The following is an 18,577-nucleotide window of genomic DNA, read 5'->3' as shown; positions in this document are numbered from 1 at the left end:
TTTTCTAGTCTTTCCCTGCTCTGCCAACACCCTGAGTGACCCACTTCATAAGGCTGACCCACAAGCCAGTCAATGCTCTCAGGCCCTTCAACCTTTCTTTCTCAAAGCCTACCTCATCCCTTTATTACCTGAAATCTCTGGTTGCCATCCTCTATGCCTGAACCAAGGGGCTGAAGACAGATTTAGAAATAAACCTCATTGCAGAATGTCATAGAATGCTAGTTAGCAAATTCAAAGAGGCCCTCAACACTGCCTGACAAGTATTTACTTGCTCCTTCTATTTCCCACAATAACCTTTTCAAACTTTAGCCTCTAGCGTCACCTTGGTCATCCATACCTCCCCACTTTAACTCTTCTATAATCATCAAACAAAGATTCCCCAATCATTTGGCTACCAATTTATAAGCCTACTGGTATCTATTTACAAACTCTTTCTTTTTGGTATTGCAAAAGGGCCAGTTCTATGTTTTAAGGCCAATTTTAAGGCCAATTTCTTGAATTAGTTCCTGTTCTCCTACTTCTGAGATTTATTTTATTTATTTGAAAAGCAGAGTTACAGAAAGTAAGGGAGAGTCAAAGATCCTCCATCCACTGGTTCACTCCACAAATGGCTGCAACAGCCAGGGCTGGGCCAGGTTGAAGGCAGGAGCCTGGAACTCCATCCAGGTGTCCCACAAGGGAGGCAGGGGCCCAAGGACTTGGCCCATCCTCTACTGCTTTCCCATATGAGATGTTGGTGCTGCAGGCCATAGGTTAATCTGCTGTATCACAATGTTGGCCCTTCTCTTACTTTCTTAAGTAATCAAACATATACTATATTCCTTTTTTTTTAAAATATACCTCAACTTCTCAGTCTCTCTGGGGACTTACCCATTACTTTGCATCCATATATAAATAGTGCCTTCCATTTAAAAAAACAAATGACCACACAAGTGGTCATTTCGCCTAGCAGTTGATACACCAGTTAAAAAGTGTGTGTCCTATGCAGACTGCATGGGTTTAAGTCCCAGCTCTGCTCCTCATTCCAGCTTATTTTAATGCCTACACTGGGAACACCAGGTGATGAAGGCTCAAGTACTTGAGTCCCTGTTACCCATGTGGGAGACACAGCTTGAGGTCCTACTTCCTGAGCCCAGCATTGGCTGCTGTAGGCATCTGGAGTACGAACCAGCAAATAGGAGATTACTCAGTCTGTCTCTCAAATGAAATAATAATAAATAATAAAAAAAAAAACTCACTTTCTCACTTTCTTCCTCCTTGCTATGGGAGTTCTGCACAGTATCCTGTGTCCTTGCTACCCTCGATTTCTGCCCTTTCCACTCACACTTCCTAACTGACAGTACTCCAGGCCCTGCCTCTTCACTTCACTGCCAGGCTCCCAGCAACCTCAGTGATGTTACCTAAAGGAGATTTTTTTTGATCCCTTCTTTCTTACCATGTTGATAATATGCTACATGAAACATTCTCTGTGATACAACTCTTTTCTTCTTGTCTTTCTTACTATACTAACTTTACTTTCTTAGCATAATGTACTATGTTACTCAGCTATTAGAAGGTGAGGTTCCTCAAATTCACGTCCTACTTTTATCCTAGGAGATCTCATTCCAGCTTAGGTGTCAGTCATCATCCAAATGCTAATGATTTCTTGATTCATATCTTTAGCAAGATCTCTCATTTGAATTCCAAAGGTTTATACAATTCCTACTTTAAGTCTCCATTTCTGTGCCACCAAAGTACTTCAATTTCACTGTGGTTAAAATGAAACAAATATGACTTTCAAAATAAATTCTCCTTCAGTATTATAGCACATCCATTTTAGTGTACCTGCTGGAACCTAGGTGTTGCCATTGATAATCTGCTTTTATTCTGTCCCTCCCTTATACCCCCAGTGTAAGGCCAAATCTTACTGCTTCTAAACACTATCTCTCCTGAATTCTCTTCTATCCATCTCTACTGCCATCACTCTGGCCCCATTCCATTGTCTCATGCCTAGATTATCACTTTACCCTACTTTCTATATTGGCTTTAATTTCATCTAGTCCAGTCTTTTGTCATTTTAATTTCATAATGCAAAACTGATCGTGCCATTACAACTTTCAAAAATTACTTAGAGGGATTCTTATTTCTCTTAGCATAAACATCAAAAGGTTTTACAAAACCTAATGGACTCCATCTCTCCATACCTGTGACTTATAGCTTGATGGGTTTTCATTGTACTGATGTACTCTGGTTCATTCTGTTATCAAACCCTTGATTATTCTACTCCACCAGCCTAGAACCTTGTGTAACTCCCATCAAGTTAATACTTCTCTTTCATCATCTATCAGTCCATTTATTATCTTTTTTTTTTAATTTTTCTTTTTTATTTTTTTTAGAGAGAGTTATAGACAGTGAGAGACAGAGAGAAAGGTCTTCCTTCTGTTGGTTCACTCCCCTAATGGCTGCTATGGCTGGCACTGTGCCAATCCAAAGCCAGGAGCCAGGTGCCTCCTCTCAGTCTTGCATGCCAGTGCAGGGCCCAAGCACTTGGGCCATCCTCCTCTGCCCTCCCGGGCCACAGCAGAGAGCTGGACTGGAAGAGGAGCAACCGGGAGTAGTACCTGACACCTCAACTGGGACTAGAACCCAGGGTGCCAGCGCCACAGGTGGAGGATTAGCCAAGTGATCCATGGCACTGGCCCATTTATTGTTTCCTTCCTTCCTTCCTTCCTTCCTTCCTTCCTTCCCTCCTTCCCTCCTTCCCTCCTTCCCTCCTTCCCTCCTTCCCTCCTTCCCTCCTTCCTTCTTAAAATTTTTTTTTTGACAGGCAGAGTGGACAGAGAGAGAGAGAGAGAGACAGAGAGAAAGGTCTTCCTTTTGCCGTTGGTTGGTTCACCCTCCAATGGCCACTGCAGCCGGTGTACCACGCTGATCCGAAGGCAGGAGCCAGGTGCTTCTCCTGGTCTCCCATGGGTGCAGGGCCCAAGCACTTGGACCATCCTCCACTGCACTCTCAGGCCACAACAGAGAGCTGGCCTGGAAGAGGGGCAACCGGGACAGAATCCAGCGCTCCGACTGGGACTAGAACCCGGTGTGCCGGCACCGCAAGGCGGAGGATTAGCCTGTTGAGCCATGACGCTGGCCATCATTTATTGTTTTCTAAGTGAAACCTTCACTGACAAGATTAATTACTTCTATTAGATGGCTCCAAAGAACCATTTTTAGCCTTTAATTTTCTTAGACCATTTCAGATATGTTTACATATATAGAAAATATTACTATCACACAAGTACTATGTCCTCAATATTTGCTTAATTTTGCCATTTTATTAATAATTTTTCCAGTGGAAGGTTATATGACTGGTAGGTCAGGGGCCTTGTGTCTCCTCTAAATCAGGGAGTCAGCTATATTTGGGGGCCCTTCACCTCCAAAGATTTTCCAACTTTCAGTCTCATCAAGCCTTATCTCCTTTCTCCAAGCCAGCAATGCCATTCACCAATAATTTAGAGAAAAGAAAACTCCTTACTGCAAAAGTTCTTTCATTTGCCAGCTACTGATGACCCTCACTTTAATCTCATGGGACATGTTTGAAGGTAAGATGGTTCAGATAAAAGGAGTGAAATAGAGAGCTAAAAATGTGCCCTACAAATTCATATCAACCGCATCGTATGAACTTAAAGAACTTGCTTGAAATGAAAACAAAAATTAAATTGCTCTTGAATATATGTAAGCTTTATATATGAGTAAAATTAAACTCTACACTCTGCTTTGATTGTCTGACTCAAGCTCAGACTTTAGGCCCAAAACATCTTATTAAACATAGAAATCAGCTATTATACTAATAGAAAAATAAATAGCTTCAGAATCAGTATATCTGGAAAGCCCATGGCTATTTATAAAGTAAGCATGTTTTCCCAGTGTATTAGATTTGATTAGGTAAGTTAAACCTAACCTTCAGAATTTTAATTATATTAAGTAAAGTTTTACTAATTTCATTTAATATGTTATCATCAAGGGGCCCAGCTCCATAATTATATGAGAAGGTGAGCTCTGGTCTTGGTAGCAGTCCCACTTCCAATTCAGCCAGGATGTTTTTTATCGGCAGGCTGGTAGTACTCTCAAATTCATTATTTGACTGGGAAGTCAAAACGTGCCTCATAGTTTAGTGCTGAATGGCATTCCTTGCATAATTTTTTCATTTTATTTGTATGGTCATCTGTGTGTATACTGTTTGAGTCAAATTAATTTACTCAAGGAAAACCACACCAGATTGTATACTCTTTTCAGTTTCTATGCTTAGATTAAGGCTGATGAATCATTTCACATGTGTGTTGTCAGGCAAGTTACTTAATTGTTTTAAGCCTCCTTTCCCTCATTTGTAAAAGAGCAAAATGACAATGCTGATTTGTGGGAAGCGTCTGCATTCAACTGGCTTCTAAATTCTTCCTGCCTTCTAACATTTGACACATATGTCTGTGGTCTGTCCACACAGTGTGCCTAATCACATCGGGTACTGAGTTTTGTCTGGGGCAATTCTGTTCATGTTTCATTTGTGGGCAGTTCTTAATTGGTTAGTAATTGTTCTAGAAAAAAAATATCCTGGTTTGTCCAATAATCAAAGGTTATAGGGGCAGGGTGTAGTTCAGAATGCGGGCTCTGAATACATGCCTGGATCCAAATCATTCATCTCTGGTTCTGAGATTCTGCATTGGGGCATTGTTCTTGTGAGGATGGCATCAGTTAATGTGTATAACATTCTTTGACTAAGGCCTTATAAGCCCTCTGTGGTAATAATAATTATCAGCATCAACTTTATGAGCTTGGCCAGGCCTTGGAGTATCTGTCTGGGCCTCACGTTACTCTTCCATAAATGGGAAGAATACCTACATCACAGGGTTACGGCAAGGCCTAAGTGAATCCAGCTAACATCTCTGTAAACTGTAAAGCGTTATACAAACTGCATGTATTACTGCATCAGTTGACAAACGTGATGCTCATGAAATGTCTACCAGTCATACACAGATTTTATGAAGCAACAAGTCAAGCTTGCACAGAAATCTTCTTTTCCAAAAGAAGAAAAAGCACAGACTCTAAAAGTCAAATTAGTGAGACTAAAGAAGTTTTCCATTTCAAAGGACTCTGATTCTTCATTTCCATTTTTTATAAACATAAAATGGTTATTGTGGAATTAATTTACATCGGATGCCGTCTGGTAGCTTATTCCTTTAGTACAATCTGTGTGATTCTTTTCTTTTTTTAACCACCTAGAGTAAAAGTCTGTTCTCTAAAGTCACAGAAGTTCCCTCTGTCATCACTACTTGCTTCCAAAGAACGATGGCTTTGCTAGAGTTTCTGATTTGGCACTCTGCCCCTTACATCTATTCAAACAGACGGTTGAAGCATTACAGAACTCCTGGTACCAGAACTGTGGGACCCTCAAGGCTGGGTCCGGAGGAATTTAGCGTTTCCTTTGGGGAGATCCTCTGCTTCCCCACACAAAAATACAAGGAAACCAAGTATGGAAGAATATGCAGGCAAAACAGCTATGTCTCCATTACATTTATAAGAAACATTTTTTAAGGTGGTAAGGGGCTAGCCAATAAATTTAACTGAAAATGAGAGAAAAAAAAAAAAGGTTTCTGTTAGTAAACAAAGTGGTCTTCAATCACCAAAATTGCATTTTGCTGGAAAACAGGAAGCACTTTTTTTCAGATTGCTTTCATCTTTGTAGAATTAATAATCTGCCCACAGTTTTGGGATGAGTTGTTTCCTCTCTTCATTTTCCCCATAGAATACTGAACAAAAAATACCATCTTTTCTAATCGCTAGTTTGTTATTACTGAGAATGGTGTATCATTCTTTAGAGTTTTTGTTAATATTTGATCAGGCCACACTAGAAGGCAGGAAGGGTAACTTTATCCTATTACTCCTTTAAGAAGTCCAGTAAACGAACATTATCCAAGGCTTTCACTAACAGATTTGCCTTTCATTTCCTACGGTTGTGACACTGTTCCCATTCAAGCACTTCCCTACTTTAGCCTTTTGCTCATTTTCCCCCCAGAGTGACTAGAATATGTTTCTAGGAATCATTCATTTCTAGGAAACCATTTTTCCATAATTTCTGCTTCATAATGGTGTTTTCTCTTTGTTAAAAAAAAAGTTACATCCCTTTTTCCTGAATCTCATTTGAAATATAAGAGAAGGAAATACATCAATGAAAGAGAAAAACTGAAGAAGTTAAAGAACAACTCTAAAATATAGAATGCATTCTGCAACATTCTCAACTCATTCAGAAACTGGAAAATGAGACTCAAGTTTGCCACTAGTGGATTAAAAAACGCCAATTCCCAATGAAAGATTATACATGTTACCAACACAATTAGTTGAAAAGTCTCTAAAGATCATTTGCATATAACTAAACGTAAGTTTTGAAAAATGAATTAACAGTAAATGCTGTAGACTATACGATACTACATGATATGATATATATGTATATGTAGAGTATATGATACTATTTTCATCTTTGAACAGCTCTGTCCCTAAAAACTTACATCTTACATATGTATATAATGTATATATGTATACGTTATTGTCTAGATCCTTTCTCTGTCCCTTCATTGTTTGGAACTTTTTCACCTTTCGTTATTCTTCTGCATTCGTCAAGACTCAGATTAGATATCAGCTCTTTCTGAATGCCTCCCCTGACAACCAATTTGGGTTAAAACTCGAATTTTGTATTTCTGCAGTACCTGGCACTACTCACCCCATTGTGATAGTCACATTATCTATTTCCTGTATCTGTTTACTGGAAGGCAGGGCTTTATCTCAGTCACCTTTCTATTTCCAGACAAAGCACTGGTGATACAGTGTGCACAGACCATGTATTTGTTGAGTGCAAGCTGATGGTCTTAATGGAGAGGAAAGAGGTGGATGAATGACTAGTGTTAGTCTTTTCTCTTGCTGCTGCACCAACACACATATTCCAAGAGTACTCCAAAGAATTCTTAGAAAATGGAGTTAAAAGATACGTTCACTTTGGTGTAAAATGTGATAACTTTAATTTCATCTTTCCATGAGCATCTGCCTGAATAGTTGTCTTCCCATCCCCACTCCTGTGGACCAGCTAATTCTTGTCATTTTTTAAGCCTCCACTTAGATGTCACTTTCTCCAAGACCCTTACCCTGTACTACTAAATGGAAACCATATATTTTACAAAATACTCCCTAGGGTCTACCACAGTACTTGTAACTTGTAATGTAACAAGTCTTGGTGAAAACATACTCTTTTTTTCTTTTGATTATCCAATCAATCAACTATGTGTACTTGGAGAAACTACTTCACTGACTGGAGTTCATTTTTCATTTCAGGTCCATTGGCTTCTACATTGTGCTCTATCCAGACCAGGAAACTTGTATTTTGTAATGCTTGTGATTTCATTCCAATGTTCTTTTCAACTCTTAACACGTTGATACTTTTCCTATTTTTCATTACACATATATAACATTAGAATCACACACTGTTTTATTAATCTAATTTTCCAAGGTTTCTTCCAACTTTATAGCACTTTGTAAGACTTCTGCATAGGTATAATAGATGTATCAAATGTTAAGAGTAAATTATTCCATGTACTATGCAATAGAATACTTTCTAATAAGGACCATGATCTATTTGTCTATCTCCTCTAAGTAATACTGTTCCTGGAACACAGAAAAACCCAGTGTCAAATGAATAATACTGTGTCTTACAATGAACATCAGAACAGAGTACAACAGAGCTTGGATAGCAGAACTATAAGCCTAGATTCAGCTTATGTGTTATTATAGCCACTACAAACACTGAGATGTAACTCTTTGTTTACCTGCATCTTTCCCTTCAGCCCTAAGTCACCAACTAACTTACTTTATATTCTCATTTGCAGGAACTTCAGGCAGTTGCACGGTAATCATGCCATCCAGATTGGTCTTCCCAATGAAGGCAGGCTTGGTACGTAGCACATCTGGTGCAGTCTTTGCTGTTACCCGGTGCTGCAGCCCGCCAGCACTGTTTCCACGATTTGTTAGCACAAATGAATATGACTTCTCGGGCTTCAGGTTGACAATCAACTTCTGTGTGGCTCGGCCATCCACTTCTTCTACCATTTTCCCATCATCATAAAGAATCTAAGAAGATATAACCAATCAAAGCTTGGTATTCAGAGAGCCAAAATATATCTTCTAAAATAATATGTACTTGCTAAAGGAAAAATAAAGTCAGTTCTAATTTTGGGTGATTCTTGAGCTCAAAAGTGTCCATGATTCCAGACATTGCATCAGTTTTCCTGTCAGCCCTTAACTGTGTAATGATTTAATGTCTCTAACAAAAATAATCAACAAAGAAATGTACAATACATTTCAATATTTGACTTGTCAGCTGTATGTGATCTTAATGGAATTTTTACAGAAATGTTCTGGCTTTTCAATGTATTATCCACATCAGTTCCTTTCTGAAAATCTAAATTCCTACTCCTAAATGTATTTTTACCTTCAAAATCGGTTTCCCACTCCTTATTTCATAAAGATGTTCTTCTTGCTAATATCTCACAATATGTCTCAATGGCAAAGTAGAGTTTAGAAATGCCAAGAATTCAGACAAATAACCAAATTCAAACTACCATGTAAATTCCATTTTCTGGTGGAAAGACAAAAGCACTTACTTAGATGTAAAAAAGTTTAAGTTCCAACCAGTAGGTAATCTGTAAGAAAGGTGAGGCCTGTGTTTGAGCTTCTGTTCTCTTGAAGTGGGAAGGTCATGCTATCAAGCACCAAGCACAATCTCTTATATGAAAGTCACAAATGAGAAGATCAAGTACGTATGGCTTAATCAAAGAAGTCTGCACAATCCACAGCCTACCAAGATGTACCGCTTGCCCCCAGTTTTACTCAGGATATCTTGCAAATTATAAAGCAACTCACTTTGAAAGGCATGGCGGAATTATAATTCTCTGGGATCTCCCAAGACAGCAACACTGAAGTCTTCATTACTGCTTTGACATGAAAATTTTTTGCAAACACTGCTGGAAAAGGAAAAACAGTGTATTTAAACTATTCCTAAAAACATACATGACCTGTTCTTTTCCAGGATGGACCACAGGGCTTACACTAGATGCTGCCTACTTTGATCAAAAAGAGAAATGTGATTTGCCTACCTGTTTAGAGCATTCATTTTAATACCCCATTGTCATAAAGATCTCTCTTTTCTCTCCCATTCAGTCAACTCCACTGTGCTCTCCTTACCTGAGGACACTGGGGTGCTGTCAGCCAGACTTGCTTGGCATTCTATAACTCAAATCTAAGGCATCCAAAACATATGAAGTTTTACATACATTACCTTTGTGTTTTTGCTGAACCTATTAATGTGAATGGGCCGATCAGTTATTTATAGCTTCAAAATACTCAATTCCAAACACCGACATTCCTTTAAAGGAGGAAGGCCGTAAGCAGACAAATCCTACCTTGATCCACAGGCAGTGTCCTGAACTGGACACTGGGACTATATGGCCCGGGCCCTTTGCTCGTGTGAGCACGTACTTTTACATCATATGTGGTATCTGGTTTTAAGCCAGTGAGTGTCATAGTGGTGTCAGCTGGAACAATAAGCTGCTCCATTGGAAGAAGGGGGATGTTGATGTCCCTATAGAGAAGGGTGTACTTGGTGATGATGCCATTTCTCTCTGCCAGGACAGGTGGCTGCCAGGATAGCTGCACAGAGGTTGAAGTGGTGCCTTCTGAGTGGAGGTTTTGAGGAAATCCAGTTGGTACTTCTTCTGGAACAGAGATCTCCTTTACCATCTCCTCCCCAAAGCCCACTTTGTTCCTGGCTGAGAGCCTGAACACATAAGATGCTCCTTTGTGGATGTCTGTAGCTGTAAAATGATCTTCTTTTTCAGAGAACTCAAGAGTAGTGAGCAGCTCCATATCCTTGCGGCCAAATTTTAGACGGTAGCCTTGAAGGGGTCCAAATGTGTCCACGGGAGGGTGCCACTGAATGAGGGCAGTATTCATCTGTGTGTGGTTAATCACAAGCCGGGGTTTCCCTGGAACTGGAACACATAGGAGGGACTGGTAAGACAAACCAGTAGAGATTCACATTTCAGTCATTTCCAAGTGGGAAGCACTACTCCACTGGTGTTCTCATTTCATTATTTACAAGTCCACCCTCAAAACAAACAACTGGGGCTGGAGTTCTGCCACCAGTGTTGTCAGCATCCCATGTGGGCACCAGTTCACCTCTCGGCTGTTCCACTTCTAAATCCAGCTCCCTGCTAATGGCCTGGGAAAAGCAGTGGAGGATGGCCCAAGTCCTTGGGCCCTTGTACCCAAGTGGAAGACCGTGATGAAGTTCCTGGCATCAGTCTGGCCATTGTGGCCATATGGGAAGTGAACCAGCAGATGGAAAATATTTCTCTCTCTCTCCCTCCTTCCCTCCATCTGTAATTTTGACTTTCAAATAAACTTTTAAACAAATAAATAAACCAATAAAAACGACCAATATACTTTTAAGGAAATATACTTCTTCTCTGACTTTATTAAGGCATGCACAGACACTAAAATTCTATAACAGAAAATATGAATTATTGAAACAATTTAAAGAAAAATATTTCCCTATTTTAAACTTGTACACTCAAAGGTTGATGCCACAGAGAAATTAATCAGAATAAAGATTAGCCAATTAGCTACAGCCAATATGAATAATAAGTATAAGGATCATTTGTTTATTATGTTCAGTATATCAGATGTGATACTAAGTGTACTGTATGTAGTATCTCATTTGACTTATATTCCTTATTCCTCAGTATGTGCTTTGATTAGCTTTTAATATTTCCATTTTCTATAATAAACAAATGAAGCTCAGAGGGTATATAAACCTTCAAGGTCAAGTGACTAGTAAGGTAAGACAACTGCCAGGCAGTCCCAACTCTGGTCAGTACATTGCTCAAACACTTAAGTTGCTTATAAATTAAATTTTTAAAACTACAAAATAATGTTGCTTTGAGTTAGCATGGATCTACATTCTTCACCTGTAAATTGGGTATTATATTAAGACATCTCACATTGTTGTAACTATTAAATGAAGGAATATATGTAAAAGTCTCTGCAAAATGTTTTATATTACATTAATATTAAGCATAATTATTAATAATCAGAACTAGCTTTTTGTGGTCAGGAGATAATTTCCCGTGAACATGGATAACTTATAATTTTCTCATTCCATTAATGATTACAGATGTATTTTTTTAATGAACAGAAGTTATCTGGAGAAAGGCAATGATAAAAGCACAGAGTCAGTGTCTTCTATGGGAATGATTCAAAGGCACGGAGAGTATCATCAGAATCAAAACCAAACCAAATTAATAGAAAGAGAACCAAAGGTCATAGCAAGGAAAGGAAGCTTACAGAAATGGGAGACAGGCCATGAAAAACAGCATCATGGGAACATAGGTAAAGGAAAACATACCCAGAAATAGAATGAGGTAATACATAAAATATTAACCTCAGATCCATTTGATCAATTTCTTCATTTCCTATTTCAGAAAGTTGGGATGCATATGGAGATGCGCTCTCCCTGAGAGCACATTCATGTAGATAGTTACAGCCTTAATTAATTTGGTAACAGTTTTGTTTCACATGCTGAGTAAACTCATAGTAAGTTTACATAACTCAGTTAATCTACAATGTATGAAAAACAGAGGTCCCTGAAGTTCATATGGCAATAATATACATGTGTGATTGTTTCTCAGGGAAAAAAATGCATCAAAATCTTAGCAACCTACTAACAGACTCTCAGAAAACAATCCATTAATAAATAACTAGGAGACTGCTTGAATTATTCATTTGTTTTTACTATGATATTTACAATAATTTTAATTTTAAAACAGCACTTGAAGGTAGACATTGGCAGACATCCTCATTGCTCCTTTATGTGTGTATAGCATTTACATGGTGAGCCCATTAAAATGCCAAAGATGGTGCCAAGGATTAAAACACTTGAATCTCTGCTGGTAAAACCCATGGTGCGACAGGGCTTTCAGTAAAGAATATATCTGGAAGTAAATGTAACTCAGTTGAAACTGCTGGCTGGAAATGTAACTATGAAATTTCAGGTTCTCTAGGAACAATACATCTTTTTAAATATAGGTATTAAAATTGCCCCAAATTCTCATTCAATGGATTTGTGCAACAGTATGTACATTGAGTGTCTTGTTTCTCTGTGATGCATGGAAAGTTAGAATAAAAATATTTTTATATTTTTTGGTATAAAATGGCATAAATACAGATTGCATTCTAATAATAATTGCTAGCTCTGAGTATGTTTTTCTATCTGGTGTTATACTTTATAATATTGTCATGGTACAAATTTGGAGAGATACAATGGACTGGTACATTCTGAGGTAAAAATTCCAGCAAGTTTATGAAAATGTATATATATTCTTCTGTGGGAGTCAAAGCTTGTTTTGGAATAAGGTCCTTTGTTTCTGATGCTGACTTGCCCTTTCTCATTGGAGGATTTAAGGCTTGTGGGCGTTGAGGGCTTGAAAGCATGATATCAAGTTACACTCTGGAAGCCACAATTTCAGCACTGACCTACTGACTTACTGCTGTGCCAGAATGTCTCAGACTGCCCACCACAGTCATCCCTTCTGTGGGCAGAGATTAGCTAGGCTCACAAACTGGTAGACAACCAACCTGGAAGCACCCAGAAGCACAAGTAAAGAATTCCATAAAGACATGAATGCTCAGATAGCTAGGCAAAGATCTAATATTAAACTCTCAAGGGAGGCTGGCCACATGAAGGAATGCCTAAAAATCTCCACAGATGTGTGAATGATGGAAATGATAGATGCACTACGTTAAATATGTTATGGGTAGATGGTGATATTTCCTCCAGGGGACAAAATCTAGGATTAAAAAAGAGAAAAGGAACAAGAAGAGTTCTGCATCATTGCATATACCATTAAAAAGAGTTCTCCAGGGGCCTGCTTTGTGGCCTAATAGACTAAGCTTGCACCTGTGGCACCAGCATCCCATATGGGTGCCAGTTCATGTTCTGGCTCCCCTCTTCCACTCCAGCTCGCTGCTGGGAAAGCAGTGGAAGATGGCCCAACTGCTAGGGCCCCTGCACCAGCGTGGGAGACCTAAAGGAGGCTCCTAGCTCCTGGCTTTGGATCAGTCCAGCTCCAGCCATTGAGGCCATATAGGGAATGAACCAGCAGATGGAAGACCTGCCTCTGTCTCTGTCTCTGTCTAATTCTACCTCTCAAATAAGCAAATAAAAAATCTTAAAAAAAAAAGAGCTCTACATATTGATAATAGATCCCCTTTGATTTCTTGTTTCCAGAAATTCTATGTATAAACATTTACCAGTTATTTATTTTGTGCAGTATTTGTTCACTGGCACATGGACTGACTAGAAAAATAAAGATGGATACAGAAGGGTCCTTGTCCTCTAACACATGAATAGTCTAGTCGGAAAAATGAAGTGTTGCAGCATATGATGTTATACATGGAGTGTGTGTGTGTGTGTGTGTGTATGGTTATTGTACGGTCTACTTTTGAAGGTTGTATCAGCAGTATGGTCAACATTTCGACTTATTCCAGCACTGCGGCTTTAGGAAAGAGTATTAAATAATTATTCCAAAGAACTTGGAGGTTATTTTTGGCTGCATTTTAGCTAGCATATTGGAAGAAACAAGAGAGTCCAACTGCAGAGGAAATAAACTAACCCTAATTTATATCATGAGATATACATTCTTCTCTCCTTTGCATTTTCAATTCTTATTTCCTTATTGTCTTATTCCCTCTTGAACATCCCAGAGGACTTCAGAAATGGCCCATATTTGCAGCTGCCCTTTACTACTTCTAATCAGTAGCAATCATGAGAGACTGACCAAGGCACTCGTTCCCAATGGCCCTAAATGTAGCCTTAATTTAACCTAGTACCAAAACGGCAACCATCATAATTAACTGGTTAAAACCTACTATTGCCAAATTCTCTAGGCCACAGACATCATTTGATCAGCCTTAAACTAGCAAGGTAGTACTGAAAGTCATGCAAAAATATACAGAAAATGTCAAGTCAATGAATTCTCTGGATGCCTTAAACCTCAAGATCTTAGGAGGTACACCAATGGTCAAAATTTAAAGTATTAACAAATAAAGTGCAAACATCAAAGAAGCATTGAAACATAAGAGCCAACATTTTACTCCAAACCATCATTCACATTACATATCTATAAAACAGATTATCTTAAATTATGACAAATACTTTATTTCAATATTATTGTTTACATGTTCTAGGAGTAATGCTGAATAAGAAAATATATTCCATAATTAGGAATTTTACTGCTGAAATAAAATTTCATGAGAATTCCTGAATTCACCATGGGAACAATAACCAAATACCCTTATAACTGTGGTTATTGGAAGTTCACATCTGTGAGAAAAACTCAGAAATTCTCTACATTAATATAAATGCTTAAGAATTTTTTGGTAATAGTATACAAAAAAGAAAACTAACATGTTCACTAATTGCATAGGTATACACCATGACTAAGGAATGGTGTTTGGTAGACTAGCAGCAGAGGAAAACTAAAATTTTCCTCTTACTGGAATTTTAACTGGATTCTCCCACTTTTATCCCAGGTTCACTGGGTGGAGTTCTAGAAAGTAAATTTTCAGGCTTCTAAGATGTAACCATTTACTATCTCAGTAGTCAAGACTCTACTGATTAAGAAACATGTGAAACTGAATGAAAATTCCAAAGAATTCTTTTGGAAAGTAAATCCCACAATTCTTAAAAAAAAAAAAAAAAACCTTGTATAAAGCCTGTATGATGATGACTGAACAGTGATGAGCCGGACTTAGTGACATGAAAACAGACAAAACTTACACCTTTTTCTAGGATCTGGAAACTCTTGGTCATGAATGTTCTACTTTCTCTTCTGATTACATAGCCTTCCTCTTATAGGCAATAGGAGTTTGATGTTTTATGTAGGCTATTCTGGGCTTATCAAGACATCATTGTAGGGGCCCATATGGCAAAGAACGCTAAGCTGCTGCCTGCAAAGCTCACATCATATACCTGAACATGGCTTCAGTCATGGCTGCTCTACTTCTGATACTGCTTATGATAATGTGCCTGGGGAGATGGTGGAACATGGTCCAATTAGACAGACCCCTTGCCACCCACATTGGAGACCTGGATAGGAGTCCTGGCTCCTGGCTTCAGCGGGGCCCAGCCCCAACTGATGTGGCCACTTGGGGAGTGAACCAGCAGATGGAAGATTGCATTCTTTCTGTCTCTCCCTCTCTGTCACTCTGCCTTTCAAAGAAATAAAGTAAAAAAAAAATTTAAGACATCATTATAAAGGTGTGTGAAAAGGGGGTATGTGTGGTACAGTGGCTTAAGTTGCCTCTTGGGATGTCTGCATCTCATACAATAGTGTCTGGTTTCAGCCACTGCTACTCTACTTCCAATCTAGCTTTCTTTAATGCATACTGAGAAGGACCATACAATGGCTCAAGTGACTGGGCCTCTACCTTCTAAATGAGAGACTGAATGGAGTTGCAGCTCTCTTTCAATTCCAGCTTCCTGCTAATGTGCATGGCCCAAGTCCTTGGGTCCTTGCCACCCATGTGGAAGACAGATTGATGTCTAAGCTCCTGGAGCCCAGGCCAGGCTGTTGTGAGTAGTGAACTAGCAGTGGAAGACACGTCTCTCTGTCTCTCTGCCTTTCAAGTACAATGAAACTAAGTAAAGAAAGAACTGCTAAAACTAACAAAGCTCTCAACATTGCTAGGGTTCCTTTTTAGAAAATTCATTTGTGTTGATAATAGAATATCTATAACTGGACATATTTTTTAGAAGATTTATGATTTGAAAGGGGGAGAGAAAGATTTTCTATCTGCTTTTTCACTCCCCCAAATGGCCACAATAGCCAGAGTTGTGGCAGGCTAAAACCACAAGCTAGGAGCTTCTTCTGGGTCTCCCACGCTCTTGGGCAGGAGCCCAAGTTCTTGACCACCTTCTGCTGCTTTCCCCAAGCGTTAGGAGAGAGCTGCAATTGAAGTGGAGCAGAACTCCAGCCAGTGCTCACACTGGATGTCCGCATCTCAGCCTACTACCATAATGCTGGCCCCTGCACATAGTTAAAAAAAAAAAAAAAAAAAAAACACAGGGGCACATATTGTGGAGTAGTGGGTTAGACTTTGTCATGGCTTTATCCTGGCTCAGCCCTGGCTTTTGTGGGTTTTTGGGGGGGGGGGGTGAATCAGTATATGGAAGGTGTCTGTTTCTCTTTGTATCTCTGCCTTTCAAACAAAGAGAAGTCAGTAAATAAAGGCTAAGGAAAAAGTGTGTGAGCAAAGAAGATCTATTTTCTTCAGTTTGGGATTCAATCTTACAGGCTTAGTCTTGGCTACGCTCCAGCAGTGGCTACTTCCATAGCCAGATACTCACCAGGGCATCAGGCCCCTCACTGAATAGGTATCTCCTATTCGGGCACTGAATTAGCTTGATACAATGGTATTTTTTTTTTTTTAAAGAAAACAACCTCCAAAGATTCTGCCTTAAAGGAGTTTTGCCATCTGTATTCCTGCTGCTTGAGGCAGTTCCAGGTGGCAGGATGTGAGCGAGGCAAATCTTATGACATTTAGACAAATTTGGCAGTGAGCATGGCACCCAGGAGGGCGCTCAGCATCACAGCTGTTCTCTGCTTTATGCCTTCGCGTGGAGGTGTGTTCCTAAAAAGTTGTGTGAGAGGTGATTCGGGGAAAGTAAATCAAAGCATCGTTCCAGTGTTCTACAGGAGCTTGCTAAATACAGGGCTTGGAGGAGAGTCCTTTTGTCATTTCTCTTCATTGATTGGCTTTGTACCAGGTCTTCCTTTACGCTGGTTTTTCCTAACATGTCTTACTAAAGAGCGATGGCAGAAGCTTTGTTCCTCAGAACTCAGCAATTTCATAATGTTCAGGCTTACTGCCTTTCTTCATTCTCTTTCCCATTTCCATTTGCTTCTTTGCAATACTCATAGCAGAGGATACAGGGGAGGAAGTGACCGAAACACCAAACCAGGTGAGCCATGATCTTAGGTCAAAATGGAAGCTCTGAAAAGGGTTGGGTGTTGGGGGAGGCTTAAGCTATGTGTGACCTTTCCTGTTCACAGGCTTTCTCTCCACAACTTCCCGGGGCTTGCTGCTGCACATCATTCCATTCTCCCCTTTTACGTCCTCCCTTTATGATACCTTCATAGCTCCTAGGGACTTCCTTATCATTTTCTAACGTTTCATTATATAGCCCTTTGTTTAGTTGCTAATGATATAGCTTTCATCAGAAATGAATTTCATAAGGGCAAAGTATGTTTCTGCTTTGATCACTGCTGCATTCTCAGTACTAGGGAAGGTGTGTGACACCTAGTTAATACACAAAAATATTTGCTGAATGACCAATGGAAAAATTTGAACACAGGGATTACATGGATTTTGGTTTTGGCCCTGAACTAAAAAAATACAAGTTAACTCAAAGTCTATTTATTTCTTCTTATTTTATCACAATGAAATAATCATGAAAGCCACCCACACTTTTTGGAAAGTCAATGTTAACCATTCAAGGCACATAAAAGCACAGACATGATTACCTGCCCCCGTGGTGGACACCAGTTTAGGCTTGCTGCGTGCACCATCTCCTTTGGTGGTGTAGGCTGTGACTGTGAGGGAGTAGGAAGTTTCAGGTTGTAGCCCAGAAATGATCATATCCTGTAATGACACACAGAATAACATTGTTCGACAACATATTACCAGTGCCCTCAGGGGAACAAGGTCATGCATCTTCTCTCCGTGCATGCTTATAAGTCCCCAGCAGCCATGCTAAGCACTGGATGTCTCATGCCTGCAGCCCATGCTGTGGAGATCCGTTTTCAAGCTGACACTAAAGTGGGGTCTTCAGGCACCCTAAGAAGCAGTTGTTAAGGACAGTAGTTAAAAACACAAAATCTGGAGCCATGCCTCCTTAATTCTTGATGTTCAGTCTACCTGTCCTTACTCACAGCTTGGTAATCCAGGGCAAGCCAGTTTAGTTCCCTGTGCCACAATTTCCACTGTAAAATTTTAATTATAATAGGACCCTACAGGGTTATTGGATGATATAGAGAATTATGCAAGGTAAACTGCTGGAGCTATGCCTGGCTCACAGTGAGCACATCACAAACCACTTGCATTTGATGCCAACAGTACTCTGTACCCTCTGTAGCATGGCCCACCAAGTGGTGAAGGGACTGACAGCAATGCAGTCTGTTTTATCACCATGTTAGTATTCTGCCCAATAGTTGATCTGCTAGACTTAGGTATCCTGAAGAACAGGTTTTTCTTAGGACTCCAGGAATTTTCACTGGTTAATTGTATGGAATTATTCCTCACAGAGAACTTGCTGGCTATCTAGGCAGCCAGCCATAAAACTAGACTATAAGTGTACTGAGGCTACCAAATCACTAATTTGTTCTCACATAACTCTAACTACTGAGAGAATGTGAAAAATCACAAAGTATTTCTTAAGCTATGATAGTCA

General features: G+C 39.5%; 1 protein-coding gene across 1 annotated transcript in view; it reads right to left on the bottom strand.

The window, feature by feature from the left end:
• PTPRD (protein tyrosine phosphatase receptor type D) overlaps positions 1 to 18,577 on the bottom strand; it is a 428,560-nt gene that overhangs the window by 141,429 nt on the left and 268,554 nt on the right. Inside the window, exons 13-16 of the mRNA XM_062208263.1 lie at positions 17,652 to 17,769; positions 9,471 to 10,058; positions 8,932 to 9,032; positions 7,880 to 8,139 (exon numbers count right to left, since the gene is read on the bottom strand). Of these exons, the coding sequence (XP_062064247.1) occupies positions 7,880 to 8,139; positions 8,932 to 9,032; positions 9,471 to 10,058; positions 17,652 to 17,769 (1,067 nt within the window). The remainder of the gene's footprint in view (positions 1 to 7,879; positions 8,140 to 8,931; positions 9,033 to 9,470; positions 10,059 to 17,651; positions 17,770 to 18,577) is intronic.

This window comes from Lepus europaeus, chromosome 12, assembly GCF_033115175.1.
Source record: "Lepus europaeus isolate LE1 chromosome 12, mLepTim1.pri, whole genome shotgun sequence".
NCBI lineage: Eukaryota > Metazoa > Chordata > Mammalia > Lagomorpha > Leporidae > Lepus > Lepus europaeus.
This window is presented reverse-complemented; position numbering and strand designations above follow the sequence as displayed.